Source organism: Drosophila subpulchrella, chromosome 2R (assembly GCF_014743375.2).
Source record: "Drosophila subpulchrella strain 33 F10 #4 breed RU33 chromosome 2R, RU_Dsub_v1.1 Primary Assembly, whole genome shotgun sequence".
NCBI lineage: Eukaryota > Metazoa > Arthropoda > Insecta > Diptera > Drosophilidae > Drosophila > Drosophila subpulchrella.
Genome location: NC_050611.1, coordinates 20,152,083 through 20,165,369, shown reverse-complemented (window position 1 = coordinate 20,165,369; position 13,287 = coordinate 20,152,083). Strand labels below are relative to the sequence as shown.

Here is a 13,287-nt window from a genome sequence, read left to right as displayed (position 1 = left end):
TCCGTCGGTATTTATAGAAATCCAATACTTTAAGTGCGGCCTCGTTAAAATTTAAACGTTTCCTAAAATTTGATCCGAAATCGTTTGGTTAAATCAAACAGCCGTCTCTTTAAACCCTTTTTCCCCGGCTTGTGGCCAATTTAACGATCACACCTTGAATGGGTAGTAACTGTCACCTCATCTCCATCACAATGTGAGCTGTGAATGACTTTGAGTTAATGGGCCAGTGTGTGTGATTGGGTTAGAATTTCATCCGACGGATGATGCCAATCAATGGGCACTTTTATTGCCTCTGCCTGGCATATAAACCTGGGTTCCACGAGAGTCACTTACTTAGTTGATGGTAGTCCTCTACACTGAAACAAAGAAATACTTTCGTAGCTCTTAATATTCCTTATTGAAAAGTCCTTCTTTATGTGACATTAATCTTAGAGATACTTATTATAGAACGATTTTGTAATGATCAGAATACCTTTTAAGTCACTTTTGTTCCATACAAATACCATATTTTTCCGTTGTGTACCATCTTTTCCCCATGATAAATGGTGGGCGTGTGGAAATCAGGAGAGAAATCACCTCTCCAGGGGGATGATGACATGGCAAGTGACATGGCCAAAATCAAATCATTGTCTCAGCGACAGAGGAAAAGTCCTCCTGCCTCGGCTTCAAATTAACTAGAGGAGGAAAACGGAGAGAAAGGATGCTGAAAAATAATGGAGATTTATCAATCGCATTATCTAGCCATCAATCTTGTCAAAAACTGATAGATGAGCCATTATCTGACAAATTATCTGTCGCGCGTGTGTGTGTTCGATGGGTTTGAGATTTACAAATTAGAGTCATTCGGTCAATAAATATTCTCAAGCCGATTGATGGGTGGATTTTCTCAGGAAAAGTAATCAGTTGGGGGGTAGTGTCAGTGGAATTCCCCTAAGTAATAAATAAATCCTTTCAATCTTAGGAAAGGTAAATTACAAGAGGAAAAGCAGATTATTTAATTAATTATGGTTTTGTATTTGAAATTTATAAGAGCGGAGATAGGATTAGGGGTGTTTATTTGTAATACCTAATACATAATTGGAAAAGCTATAGTTTTGATCTTGTCCCCAATGACATGGACCTCATAGTGAAAGTCTCCCACAACTGTTACTCCGGAAGTTGGAACAGGAGGCTGTTTAGGGAATTTTATAGATTCATTGACGCAGTTGAAAGTCCATTGCAAGGCCTGAGAAAGTCTGGTGACCAAATCGAAGCATTGAGCCAACTTAGAAGACCACACGGAAACCGAATCGAAGTTCAGGCCCTCCCGCTTATATAGTCTTACCACCTCGTGGAGATTTCGAAAAGTACTCAAAGTAATTATAGCCGTAGGCTTATCACCAAAATAGTACTGAGGGAAATCCAGAACTATTATAGGGGATCCTTTCATTCTGCGTCCATAACGTTTTTTCGTATCTGTCTCCTCGAATTCCTCGATGTGGATGGTTGGGCAGTTCATTCGCTCGATAAGCTTAACCGAGCTCAAGTAATTTGGATGGTGTTGAATGCGCTCATTCATGGGTCTTAGATTTGCTCGAATTTTCTTTATTACTTCGTCCCTTATCGATTCCTCCACCAGAACACTAGCCACCAGTCCACTTCCAATTGGATGAATCATATCGGAGACTATAACCTCCACCACCTCGTCCACATCCCCACTGGCGAACAGAATCATTATCCGCGGTAGCACCCACGATTTGTGGGTTCCATCTTCTGGATATCTGTGAACATGTCGCGAAAGTAGGGACAAGTATACGTCCGAATTTCTAACTTCATTCTCATTCATTTTGTAACGCTTGGAATTTGGATTTATTTTGCTAAACCTTTTGACTTCATTGAAAGCTAAATTCAAAGTTCAAAAAGTAAAAGGCCACTTTTTAGGTGATCAACTCATGTATTAAAATTAATTTATTTTTCCTCCCGCTATAAATAAATTCAGCAGAGAATAAATAATTTTAAAATGGTATTAACTTAAAAAACAGTCAGTCGGGTGGAGGTTAAATTTATGAGACGCCTTTTTAAGTGTTTTCAAAGCGAAAACTGTCTATGAATATTCACGAATAACTTACAAGCTAGCTATCCCCCCCACTTTTTTTCGGATCCAATTTGTTAATGAAGTTATCAACGGTTCAAGTTAGTTTCTCTTGGTTTCCAATTCATTTGCATATCTCGAGGAGCACCGCTCTTGTTTATGTTTATGGGGCTTTATAATCTGCTTTTATAGTTTGTTTACTTAATTTTCTGTAGCTTTTTGACATTTTGCTCCAAATTAAAAAAAGCACACACAAAAGACGAGGGTAGTATTTAAGGAGGAGGTGGTAGTGGAAGGGAGGCGCTGACGTATAAATATTCCCATTGCCCATTCCAAAAAAGAAAATAGAAAAAAAACGAAACAAAAGCAAAAAGTTTTGGGCGGAAGTGGCTGCGACGCCGAAACACAAACAAAATGATACCAAAAAAAAGGAAAAAAAGAGAAAAAATGCAATGAAAACAAAAATAATAATAGCAGCCAAAAAATGGGAATACGAATATTGCTGCTCCAGTTTTTTTTAGGACGTGGCTGGGAGTGAGGAAAAGTGAAATGAAAATCCACCAAAATATGCACATGAATTTGTTTTCAATTTCACATAAATTGGAAGAGCTTTTAAGGGTTTTAAAGAAATATTTACAAGAAACAGTTTAAAGATTTTAAATGTTTTTTGGGATCATATAATATAGTGTCTGGTAATAGAAACCTCTTAAAAAAATTTAAAATAAATTCTAATTCAATATTTTTTTATAAGAAACAATTTAATTTGTTATTTTTTCTATTTACCTACATTATGCCACATTTTCGTATCGCCCTTTGAGTTGTGATTAGTTTTTGCCATGGGCGTTTTATTATTTCCCTGACGCTGACAACTGTCTGGTAGCCGTTGTTCCCGCTTCTGGAGGGCCCATTCATGGCTCCTAAGTGGCCGAAATGTTTTTGTGCCACGTTATTAATGATCAACAAATTCCCCTGACATTTCGTTTTGAAGTTGACACGTGCGCGGGGAAAACCGAAACCGAAAAGTCGAAACTGTTCAGCGATCCACCCCCGAGTCTTGAATTATTCTTTTTTTTTGTCATGATCCAGTGCTTAGAGTCACATGGCACATTCCCCATTTCAAACTCAGGCCAGAACGCTCCCTTTTATTCTCTGTTGCGTTAGGAAAATGAAATGAAATGATTTTGAGTAATTTATTTTATAGTCGCGCTGAAGTATTTATTATTTTGAAAAGCGCCGAACAATGCCATGATTAATTTCGCTGCATGCGGAGCAAGTGGCCAACCACATCGCCCCCTCTGCCCGCCGCCCCTGGAACCCAGGGCTCCCCTAATCCCTCGGAAAATTCCTTGCGGCATCGAAAGTTTTTCTTTTCTCTGGCTGCCACTGATTGCCGAGCATATTTGGGTTGCTGCCGCCGTTTCTTTTTTTCTTGGGGGTTCTGCGTGTTATTTATTCGATTTGATTTCGGCTCCTCCATCGCTTCCCCATCAAACATATTGCAAAAGCAAATGCTCCTCTTAAACCCCCCGGTTTGGTTCCGGGCAAAATAATAGCATCGGACTTAAAGAGGTATAACAGGAACATATATAAAATATATATATAAAATAAACAAGAACATTTTTTTAAACTTTAAGCGAAAGACCAAGTGGTTATTTATTTCATATATTTTCTGTGGTGGTTTTTAATAGATTAGGGTATTACCATTTTTAGTATAGAATATTGCATGTCTTTCTCATATATAAAACAATTTTAAAATTAGAAACATTTGAAGAACTTTGTTGAACCATACCATGTACCTATCCAAATAGATCTTCTTATTTTTTTTTGGGTAATCTAAATTGTACTTAATGAACATCGCATCATAATCGAATATGGATGAGACCAGGTCGCTTATAATATTCTTACCACGATTGTAAGCTGTTTTTCCTTTGTTTTTTTCCTCATGCCCTTGGGCTATAATTCAGAATCAATCGTTATGCTTTTGGCAGCTTGCAAATTTTTCTTTATTATATCATATTAATTTTATGAGTCTTGTTTTTCCTAAACCACCCTTGGAGCACACTCCCTGCCATCATGTCCCCCATTCGCTATCGTTTTCTCGTTGGTTATTGCATTTAAAAGATATTTTTCATATCAATGAAGCTTCCATATTGGGGCACACACACACAGGCAAAACCACCAGAAAGGAAAACAAAGGAAAAGGAAAAAGTTTGCTAAATTTCCTAAAGTCATGCAAACATTTTTTACATATATCGATTTTCAGCCGGATGAGGTCGACGGGGGTGAGCCCCCTCGGTCTTGTTATGACAGGCTCAAATTGGGTGCTATCAAAATTATATATTATTTTGCATAATATCTTCTTCTCCGGCTCAGAGACTCTAGGATAGGTAATTTGATGCGGCATGAATTTCGTGTCCCACAACGATTAGGTTTTCCCGACGCCCACCACACCCACCTTCCACCGCCCACTTTGTTTTGAAGTGGGTGCGTTTTCCCTCTGTAGAAGCGACTTTAAGCAAACTTTTGGCGAAACTCGGAACGATGTCTCATTTGTTTGGGGAGCAGCACTTAAGCACTCTGATTGTCTGAGCTTTGTCAAAGGTGAAACGGCAGGTGTTCCGTGAGAAAGGAAAAGGGGTCGGGTAACTAAAGAACTTCCCAGGTATTCCGCTTAATGCAGTCTGAGAGCTTCACTTTTTGTAGAAACGCAGGAAAAACAGTAAAGAAGATGCACTCAGAAGATATAATAATTCGATAAGTGGAAGCTGGAGGGGATGAAACTACAAAAGTATCAAAAGAAATGCGCTTTAAAAGTGTCTAAAAGTATGCAACAATAAAAGTCGAGACCAAAAGTCGAATGTACTCATTCATTATATTTTTCATTGCATACTTTTAGACACCCTTTATCCGACTTAAGCTCCTGCTTTCTGTATATCCCCTTTGAAATTGGATTTATAAAAAGAATTAATAATTTAAAATTATATTTTACATCTATAAATATTTTTCAACGTGCACTAAAAGGTGTCAGGGCTTAAATAATATTTTCGTTTTAAGCATTGACTTCTGCTCCGTGTGGTACTACAAAAGGAAATTACCGACAGGGAAAAGGGCCACGTCGAATTCCTTTAGGTGTCGAACCATTTATGACCTGCCATAAACACGTGTAAATCCCGTTCATTATGGAAAAGTCACGATTTCCAGTGTCAATATCGTAAATACAGACAACTCCGACTCGGAAAGAACTCCGACCTCAAGAGCACTTCCATTTGGCATTCCCAACTTCCCCATTGGGGCAATAAAATCGAGAACCCAATTGAAGCTCCCACATAATCGGTATCCATCCATCCATCCATCCATCTATCTATCTATCCACCCGGCTATGTGTCCATGTACACTCGATTACCCCGCTCGACGATCTAATCACTTTGAGTGATGGCCTCGGTGCATTGAGACTCCGATTCCGTCTAGGTCCCCGTCTACCGATATCCGTATCTTTAGCTGCTTTCGTATCCGTATCTGTATCTGTCTGCATACGAGCGTCCCTCGCCAGACGGGCTATCTATCGCCGTTGCGTGTTCTGTTTGCATTTTACAAATGTCAACAAAGGCAAATGCACTTTGAGGTTCTATTAGTGGTCAGGTGAGGGTTGATAAGCGCGATGGAGCGCTGCATTTGATGGACAGCCAGCAAAGGCGATAAGTGTAACCTCCTCCTCATGCGACTTAAGTAAATCAACACTAACATAAAAAAATTAAAAATAGTTATTAGGGTTAATTAAATGGTATTTATACCTTAAGTGTGGGAAATAAATGTATTTATACTTCATTAAAAGTGTTTACTATTTAAAATAATAAATTAACAATCGTTCAATTCTCGCAGAACATTTTTAATTGCAGTGTAAAACTGGTGGTGGGTGGTTTTAATTCTATTATACACACATATTTAGGTTCCGATCCCCCTTCTCAGCTAAGTAATCCATCATAAAATTAGTTTTGGCTGCCACGAATGCAACGAGCATTAGATTTTTAACCAAGATTATGATAAAGTTAAGCCAAGCGGTGAAAGAGTGCTACATTTGTGATATCAAAATAATAGGAATATTTGTAGGTATACGTAGTAGGTGGTGGGTTGTATAAATATTAATTTAGGGAATTACCTGTAGGGTTATGCGCTGGGTAGCCAATGCCAACTGAGGCGATGTAGAGACGGTGGAGAGGGTGGATGTGAATGGATTGGCTGGCTGATGTGGGTCAGACACGCTATTCAAAGGCAGTCCCACCAAATATCTTAGAGCAACAAGTTTGGGGATATTTGGGGAACATTTCAGGAATAAATAGAATTTGGAAGAATTTCAATAGGGAAATATAATATCTTTAAAATTTGAAAATACATCTGAATGATGTTCCATCTTTTCCATTTGTAAACTCAACTAAACTATCTTGACTTTAATTAACCTTTAAAAAGTTACTCTTCTCTCACACAAAAAACCTTGACCCACACAAGGAGCAAACCTAAAATTGACCTCACTAACCCCGACCCCATTTCCGACATTTATCCAACCTCAATTTCATAGATATTCGGATATGTCCCTAAAGTATCCCCTGCCCCTTTTCAATTGAAAAATACCCCTGAGAGAGATGGCAATACCGACTATATGTTGCTCCATGCATAATAATAACTCGGTAAGGGCCAAAGCCCAAAGTCAATCTAATGAAAATCAAATAAAATAACTCAGGGCTTTTGGGAGGAAAGCCGAAGGTCTAACGAGTATTTTCCATATTTTACAACTTCCCATGAAGAGGAAACAACAAAAGGAACTTTATTAGGGAGGGAAACCCGGGGAACTGAGCACTCAACTTGGCAGGCCCGGCTAATTTCGAACTTAATTTAGGTGACTCTGTCAGTCGTTCCTCTGGCCAATTCCCCACTTTGGGCCATAAGCAATCGGCAAATCGTATTATTGGCATTATGACCGACCAGCCAACCGACCCCGCCCCCTAAGCAATTTCAACATCCGCCTACGACATTTTGATGGAGGCGCCTAAAACTCGGCAAATGCCGCCTGCAGGAAATATTAAAGCTCAAATCGACAACAACGACTAAACTTGGGGGTCATAAACGGCCAGTGGATCGCCAATTGTCATTGGTCACGTGCGGGTTAAGGGCGGGGAACTCCACTTTGTTGCTCGGTTGTTATTTGAAAATATAGAAATAAAAAGAGCCAAGACAAAAGCAAAAAAGCGAAAAAATCAAAGAAACATTTTACGACAATTGCTGTTGCTTTTGCTGTTGCTGCCGTTGATGTTGCTGCTGTGCATGTTGCTGCTGTACAAATTGCTGCTGTTGCTGATGGCGTCGTTTGAGTCATTGGCAATTTGTCGTCAGCAATTGTTTGCTGGGTTGTCGTTCAGGTGTTGTTTCCCTCCCTTTTCTGGGTGGGAATCCACTCGCACACAAAAGTTTCATTTATAGATAGCATTTCCACCTACAAATCCCCCATTTGTACCCTTTTCTCCGGGATTGCAACGTAAACATATCTAATTTGATTTATTTCCTACAGTATGGTCTTTGTATTTGTTATGATGCTCGTTGGCGCCTAGGAAAAAGCTTAAAAGATCCCTTACTGAGTTCTCCAAAGGGCTTTCGCCTATCAATTTCCCAGAGCCCCCGCAGCGTTGGGCAATAGGCAATACAAACGATCTGAATAATCACCTCATCGACGGGAGCCAGAGATCGGGATCACTTGAGGCGATTGTCAAAATATTTTCACAGTTGCAGGCAGAGCAAATAAATAAATAAATAACCGGGAACAACGAGATGGATGCGTTGGCCGGGATTTAAATGGATGACTGATTGACTGGGTAATTGCCCGGGCACTTGGCACGGCCTTTGTTTGTTTCCATAAAAGTTCTAAATGAGCTTAGCGAATGGGGCTGTACGGATGGTTTTCCGCCGCGGGGGATGCCACGGTGTGGGAAATCCAGTGCAGAGAATAAATGCATTTTCCCCAAATGGAAAATCGCTTTTATATTCAACGCGCTTTTTTCCTTTTCGTTTTGTGTTTTCACAGCACGGATTATTTTTTAAACTTCATTATTTGTTTTATGGGAGTGTGCATTAAATGGATTAAAGCTTATCCTAAAAAGGTTTCCTTTTTGTGGGTTTGTTTTTATAGATATTATGTTTAAAGAGGAAGCGCGATTTTTTAGTTCTGATGAACATAGTTGAAATAGATATCTGTACAGTATATTTAAACTAATACAGAAACATAATGTTTAATAAAAAACATATTAAGTAATTTAAATCAAGGTAAAAGTTATTAGATACTGTTTTATACATATTTGCTTTCAGCTTTATTTTAATGAATGATGAAAAATGTAATGAAAGAAAACTAAGCTTAAAATCTTGAAACTAACTTAAGTTGTTCAACTTAAGATTTAATATTAAACATAGAAAAACGAGATGGATGAAACTAATGGATTTTATTATAAGTGTAGATTTATTAAAACTCTTCTCTCGTTTTTTTTTTCCCGAAAAAAGATATTTTATTCCGCCGAATAGCTACACGACCATAAATTTTATTCCTTGACTTGAACTGTGAACTGATAGGCAATATGGGAAAAGGCTAATTCCCTCGAGAACATCGAAAACTTGAATATTTTATGATCCGCTCCGAGAACACCAAACAGAGAAACATTGAATATGACACATAATTCCATATTCCACGAACCTGAATGAAACTCTGGGGCTCCCCGCTCAGTTCGTAGATTGAGTGCTGAAGAAACCAGAATTAGTTCTGCGGCATTACGATCTCCATCAGCTGGAAATGTATTTTGTTCTGTTCTTCCGAGGAGAAAAGGGAAGGAAGAGCCAATAACTTGGCCCTATCATGTTGACGCCCACTTAAAGTGGCACAATTATGAGGCGACAACATTGGACGCGGAACACACAACATCTTGAGGCGGTCCGTCGCCTCAATTCGTTGCGATCCGCTTAATTATAGAATACATGATGCGGGAAATTTGTTGCACGCACCATTAGCGACCAAATGTCCGACAGTCAGCCAACAGATCCGGCTGAATTTGTCAAAATATTGCCACCAATAAAAATAGAAAATCAGAGGGCAAAAAACACTGAAATGCACTTCTGTCATTCTGGGCGATCGTTCAATCAATATCAGTGTGAGTGACAATAAATCTTTTCAGAGGCCCCCCCACAAAATCATCCAATTTCCGCTGGGCTTCGAAAATCGTACAAAGATCGAGGGGAATTGCAAAAGTTCAGAGGCATTTCGTTCCGAATGTGTGTGAACATTTGTTGCACTGGCACTGCAATTAGCAATTGAACTCTTCTGTAGCTCATTTCGGCCGTAATCACTTTGATCTGCTGACCCAAATACAAATCCATTCCGAGCCATAACAAATTGCATTTGGCCCCAATGAATTATATCATTCATCCGATTACCAATTGCTTCAATTTTATTTTATTTTCATGGCGCCTCGCCTCTCTTGACTCCTCATCGGTATCATACCCCTTCCCGGCCCACTTGGCTCCTAATTTATTTGAGTGTGTTTATGCATATCGGTAGAGGATTTCGATTGCCTAATGTTAATGGCAAATGTTACTTATGGCGCTCGGAAATCCGGAAATGCCAACGAAATCAAGCAGAGAAATGGAAATCGCTTTTTCGGATATTCCGGGTTGGGAAATTCTTTCAGTACAGACAGGCACTCAGTTGTAGAATTTATTAATTACAAATCGGAACTAGCCTGTATCACTGCACTATATCCAAAAACATTTTGTTTTCAAATTATTTCCCTTTTTAATTCCATTATTTTGTAAAACAGACATTCCCCCATCCTCATTGCCCATATGCCAATATCAAATATTCCCATTCTCATACTCCTATTTAATCGTTATAAAATGCCCATTAATCGAGTAGAAACGCATTAAAATAATTGAATTTCAGTTCGACAAACAGGAAGAGCTAGTCGATTTGGCAGTGGGAGGTACATAGCTAATCTAGATAAATATTGATTAATATTTGGGATGGCATTCAGCGTTCGACGGCGGTTCCCTTGGGGGCTAACCCAACAATGTTCGGGAATCTGGCAGAGGGTTCCACATATAGGCACGTACAAACGACACGCCCTCTATTGCTCGTCCGTTGTTTCTGTTGGTGTTGCAATTCAAAATATGGAAAATATAATTTGTATAATTACATTGCCCTTTGATAATACCAAATACATACCAATAAGCAACAACAACGACAAACGTGGGCACAAATCTAAGATGTTCGCGGGGGGCCCTAGACCAACACCCTGAAATGGCGAGGAGAAAAACAGATAGGATTGTATTTTAACAATTAGAAAATTATTTTAAAATATTTCTAATTAAGCCACACAAATTAAATATGGAATTTTTTTAATACATATATAATATCAAACTTTAGTACCTAAAATACGTTTTCTTACAAAATTTATTGTAATTTATTGTACTACATAATAGGTAAGCTATGTAATACCTATCTATATAATATTTGAAAATCCCACTTTGAGAGTAATTTAAAATAAAGCTTATTCGGTCTATAATTTTAATAATATATATATATTATATATATTTTAAAGTTATGAATTATAGTAAATTTTTGGATTACAAGTTTAATGAGGTATGTCCGTGACACGAGTCCATCTCCAAAGGGCGACGACTAATTGAAGACCGCTCCGCCCCTGTTTTCCCCCTTTTACCCCCCTGGGCGGCGGCACGCACAGCGCGGTGCCATCGCGTAGAAATAGATGTCGCCGTTGGCCGAACCTCACCCAAATCGACCTGGAACCCGACCACTCGGAACTATGGTGAAACGTGGCTGTGGAGGCGCCACTCGCTGCGCCGATGATGTCTCCATGTCGGAATCCGCACAATGGAAATGAACGTTTGGCGCTTGAACCCTTTCAGCGAATGGGCTTTATCATCAAAGGGAAATCAAGCTGTCAGTCAATTTATAGTTGTATAGTAGTATCGCAGATACAAAGAACAGGGAGCGATGTGGCGATAGGGCCAGGTCAGAGTTCGCATTTTTCAATTAAGGGAAACCACACAGGCAGTTTCGATAACAGACGAACTTCCGAATTGAACACACTACAGTTGCTAGAGCTGTGTATGAATCTGTGTCAAACTGATATTATTTTCTATTTTCAGGACCGCTGTCTGAAATCCTGACTGCCGTGGGCTCGGAGGTGGCGCTACCTTGCGATCTGATGCCTGGATCAGGGATCTCCGACAAGGCGCAGCTGGTCATCTGGTATCGCCAGGGAAATGTCAAGCCCATCTACACGTAAGTACACAAAAATCTAGACTAAGAAGGTCTTATACAAATGTTTTAAAAATCTCTTAATTTACAACTCACTTGAAACTTGGGAGCTAAATAAAAATTAAATTTGTTTAAATCCAATTCAAGATTATCCTTTGTAATGTAACTTATCCCACGATTTGATTCCAAATTTAACCTCTCCACATTCTTTTCCAATTTTTTCACTTTCTTATTTCCTTACAAAGTCCCTACCAAATCTTTTAACCAATAATTTAACCTCTTTCCACATCCTTTTCCTATTTTTTCACGTTTCTATTTCCTTACAAAGTCCCTACCAAATCTTCCTAAAGCCTTCTTCATCTCACCACCCAACTTTGCATCCTCATCCATTTTAGCGACTTATATTCCCCTGATATATATTAAAACCTTTGCCACTTCTCACTCTCCTGAGATTGTTTCACAGTAACGCCCCGCTAAAGTGTCAGCTAAATGAATTCCACTTAATGATTTTACCAGGGGGTAAACCCTAGGTTGAGCTCATACTTTTTGGAATTAACCAAGGACCCGAGGTGAATTTGGTTTCGATACCGTTGGGAATGGCAGCCAATTATAAAGAAACTCCCGGTGTTAAATGGGCGTGGGGAGGGGGCGTGGCACCCACAAATCCATACAGAGGCTTCCGAAGTAGGCGCTAGCTCATTATAAATTCTATTAACGTGGGGCATTTATGTTGAATTTGACGATATAAACATTACTTACACAGAACAACCTACGTGATGGGGAGGGGGCCCAAGTTATGTGGGTGGGGTTAAGGTAAGAAATCCCACCCCCTCTATACGGCGCTACTAGCACTCAGAAAAAAACCTACCCATAAAAAAACCATTTTCATTTCATAGCTTTACATGGACTTTATTTAATATAAGCCTTGTAGTTAATATTTGTTGAGTATCTTATAGGTAAATATCTATCAATTTCATATATTTCCGTTTCTGAATCTGAAAAACTAGATGTTTAGTAAGATCCATATTTGGTCTTAAAAAAATTTAAACTTCTACGTTTATAAGTATCCGAAAGTCTAGTTTAATTATAATCGTTTATTAAATACTCATATTTTAACGTTTTATAAGATCTGTATATTTATATCTTGTAGTTGCTATGCTTTTTTCCTGAGTGTCAAACTCGGAACGTTAGCAATTTTTAACAAGCTCATAAGAAAAGGAAAAAACATTTTGTGAGGCAGTGTGCCAGGAAATGTCGCTAGTAAAGGCAAGGAGGTGGTTCTGGCAGATGGGTAATATATATATAGCCATATAGACTGACTGATTGGCAGCAGCAATTCTGCTCAAAAATCGCTTGTTGGCAACTCACTTTATACTTCGTTTTCTTTTGCGATTTTTCAGGAAAAGCCAAGATGGAAAGTTCTGGGAGGGGGTGGAGAGGGGTAGCCTGCCAGGTGAAGTCGAGTGGAGTCTCAAGTAGACAGATGCGCAATAGACCAGAAATTGAATTTTATTTCATTTTCCATTAAATTCGTTCGTCTGTTCTCGGGGCACACAAATCGATGATGTCAAGTCAAAGTGTCAAAGTTCTCTGCCGGGGAATGTGCACTCCTGTGGTCTTCGGTACAGTGTGCCCTCGATTGCAATTACCATGGGGAGGGGTAGCAATTTTTACGACCGCATAAAGTTGAGGTTTATGCAGATATATCTGCTCAAGCTCTTCTGCATTCAGTTCTCGCCCGCATTTCTTTATTGTTTTCCATCAATTTTAATTTGCCTTTCCCACACTTCATAAATTTTCGTGTTCGTTGCTTTCATGTTCTGGCTGGCTGGAAATTTCAATATGGCCAAAAGGCTGGCAAAGGTCGAGAGATTAATTGCATGAGAAATTTGTTTTCCAATTGCCA

The 13,287-nt window shown here is 39.1% G+C and overlaps 2 protein-coding genes across 2 annotated transcripts in view; one reads left to right on the top strand and one right to left on the bottom strand.

Moving 5' to 3' along the window:
• The window catches only part of LOC119550851 (nephrin), a 49,312-nt gene that overhangs the window by 21,631 nt on the left and 14,394 nt on the right, over positions 1–13,287 (top strand). The window contains exon 3 of the mRNA XM_037859820.1: positions 11,270–11,405. Within this exon, the coding sequence (XP_037715748.1) occupies positions 11,270–11,405 (136 nt within the window). The remainder of the gene's footprint in view (positions 1–11,269; positions 11,406–13,287) is intronic.
• On the bottom strand, positions 1,039–1,880 carry LOC119550852. Its single transcript, XM_037859821.1, has one exon. The coding sequence runs from the start codon at positions 1,823–1,825 to the stop codon at positions 1,067–1,069; it is 759 nt and encodes a 252-aa protein (XP_037715749.1). The 5' UTR covers positions 1,826–1,880; the 3' UTR covers positions 1,039–1,066.

Bases quoted from the DNA above. Each gene is read 5' to 3' on its own strand.
- LOC119550852 (XM_037859821.1), bottom strand. From the start codon at position 1,825: ATGAATGAGAATGAAGTTAGAAATTCGGACGTATACTTGTCCCTACTT.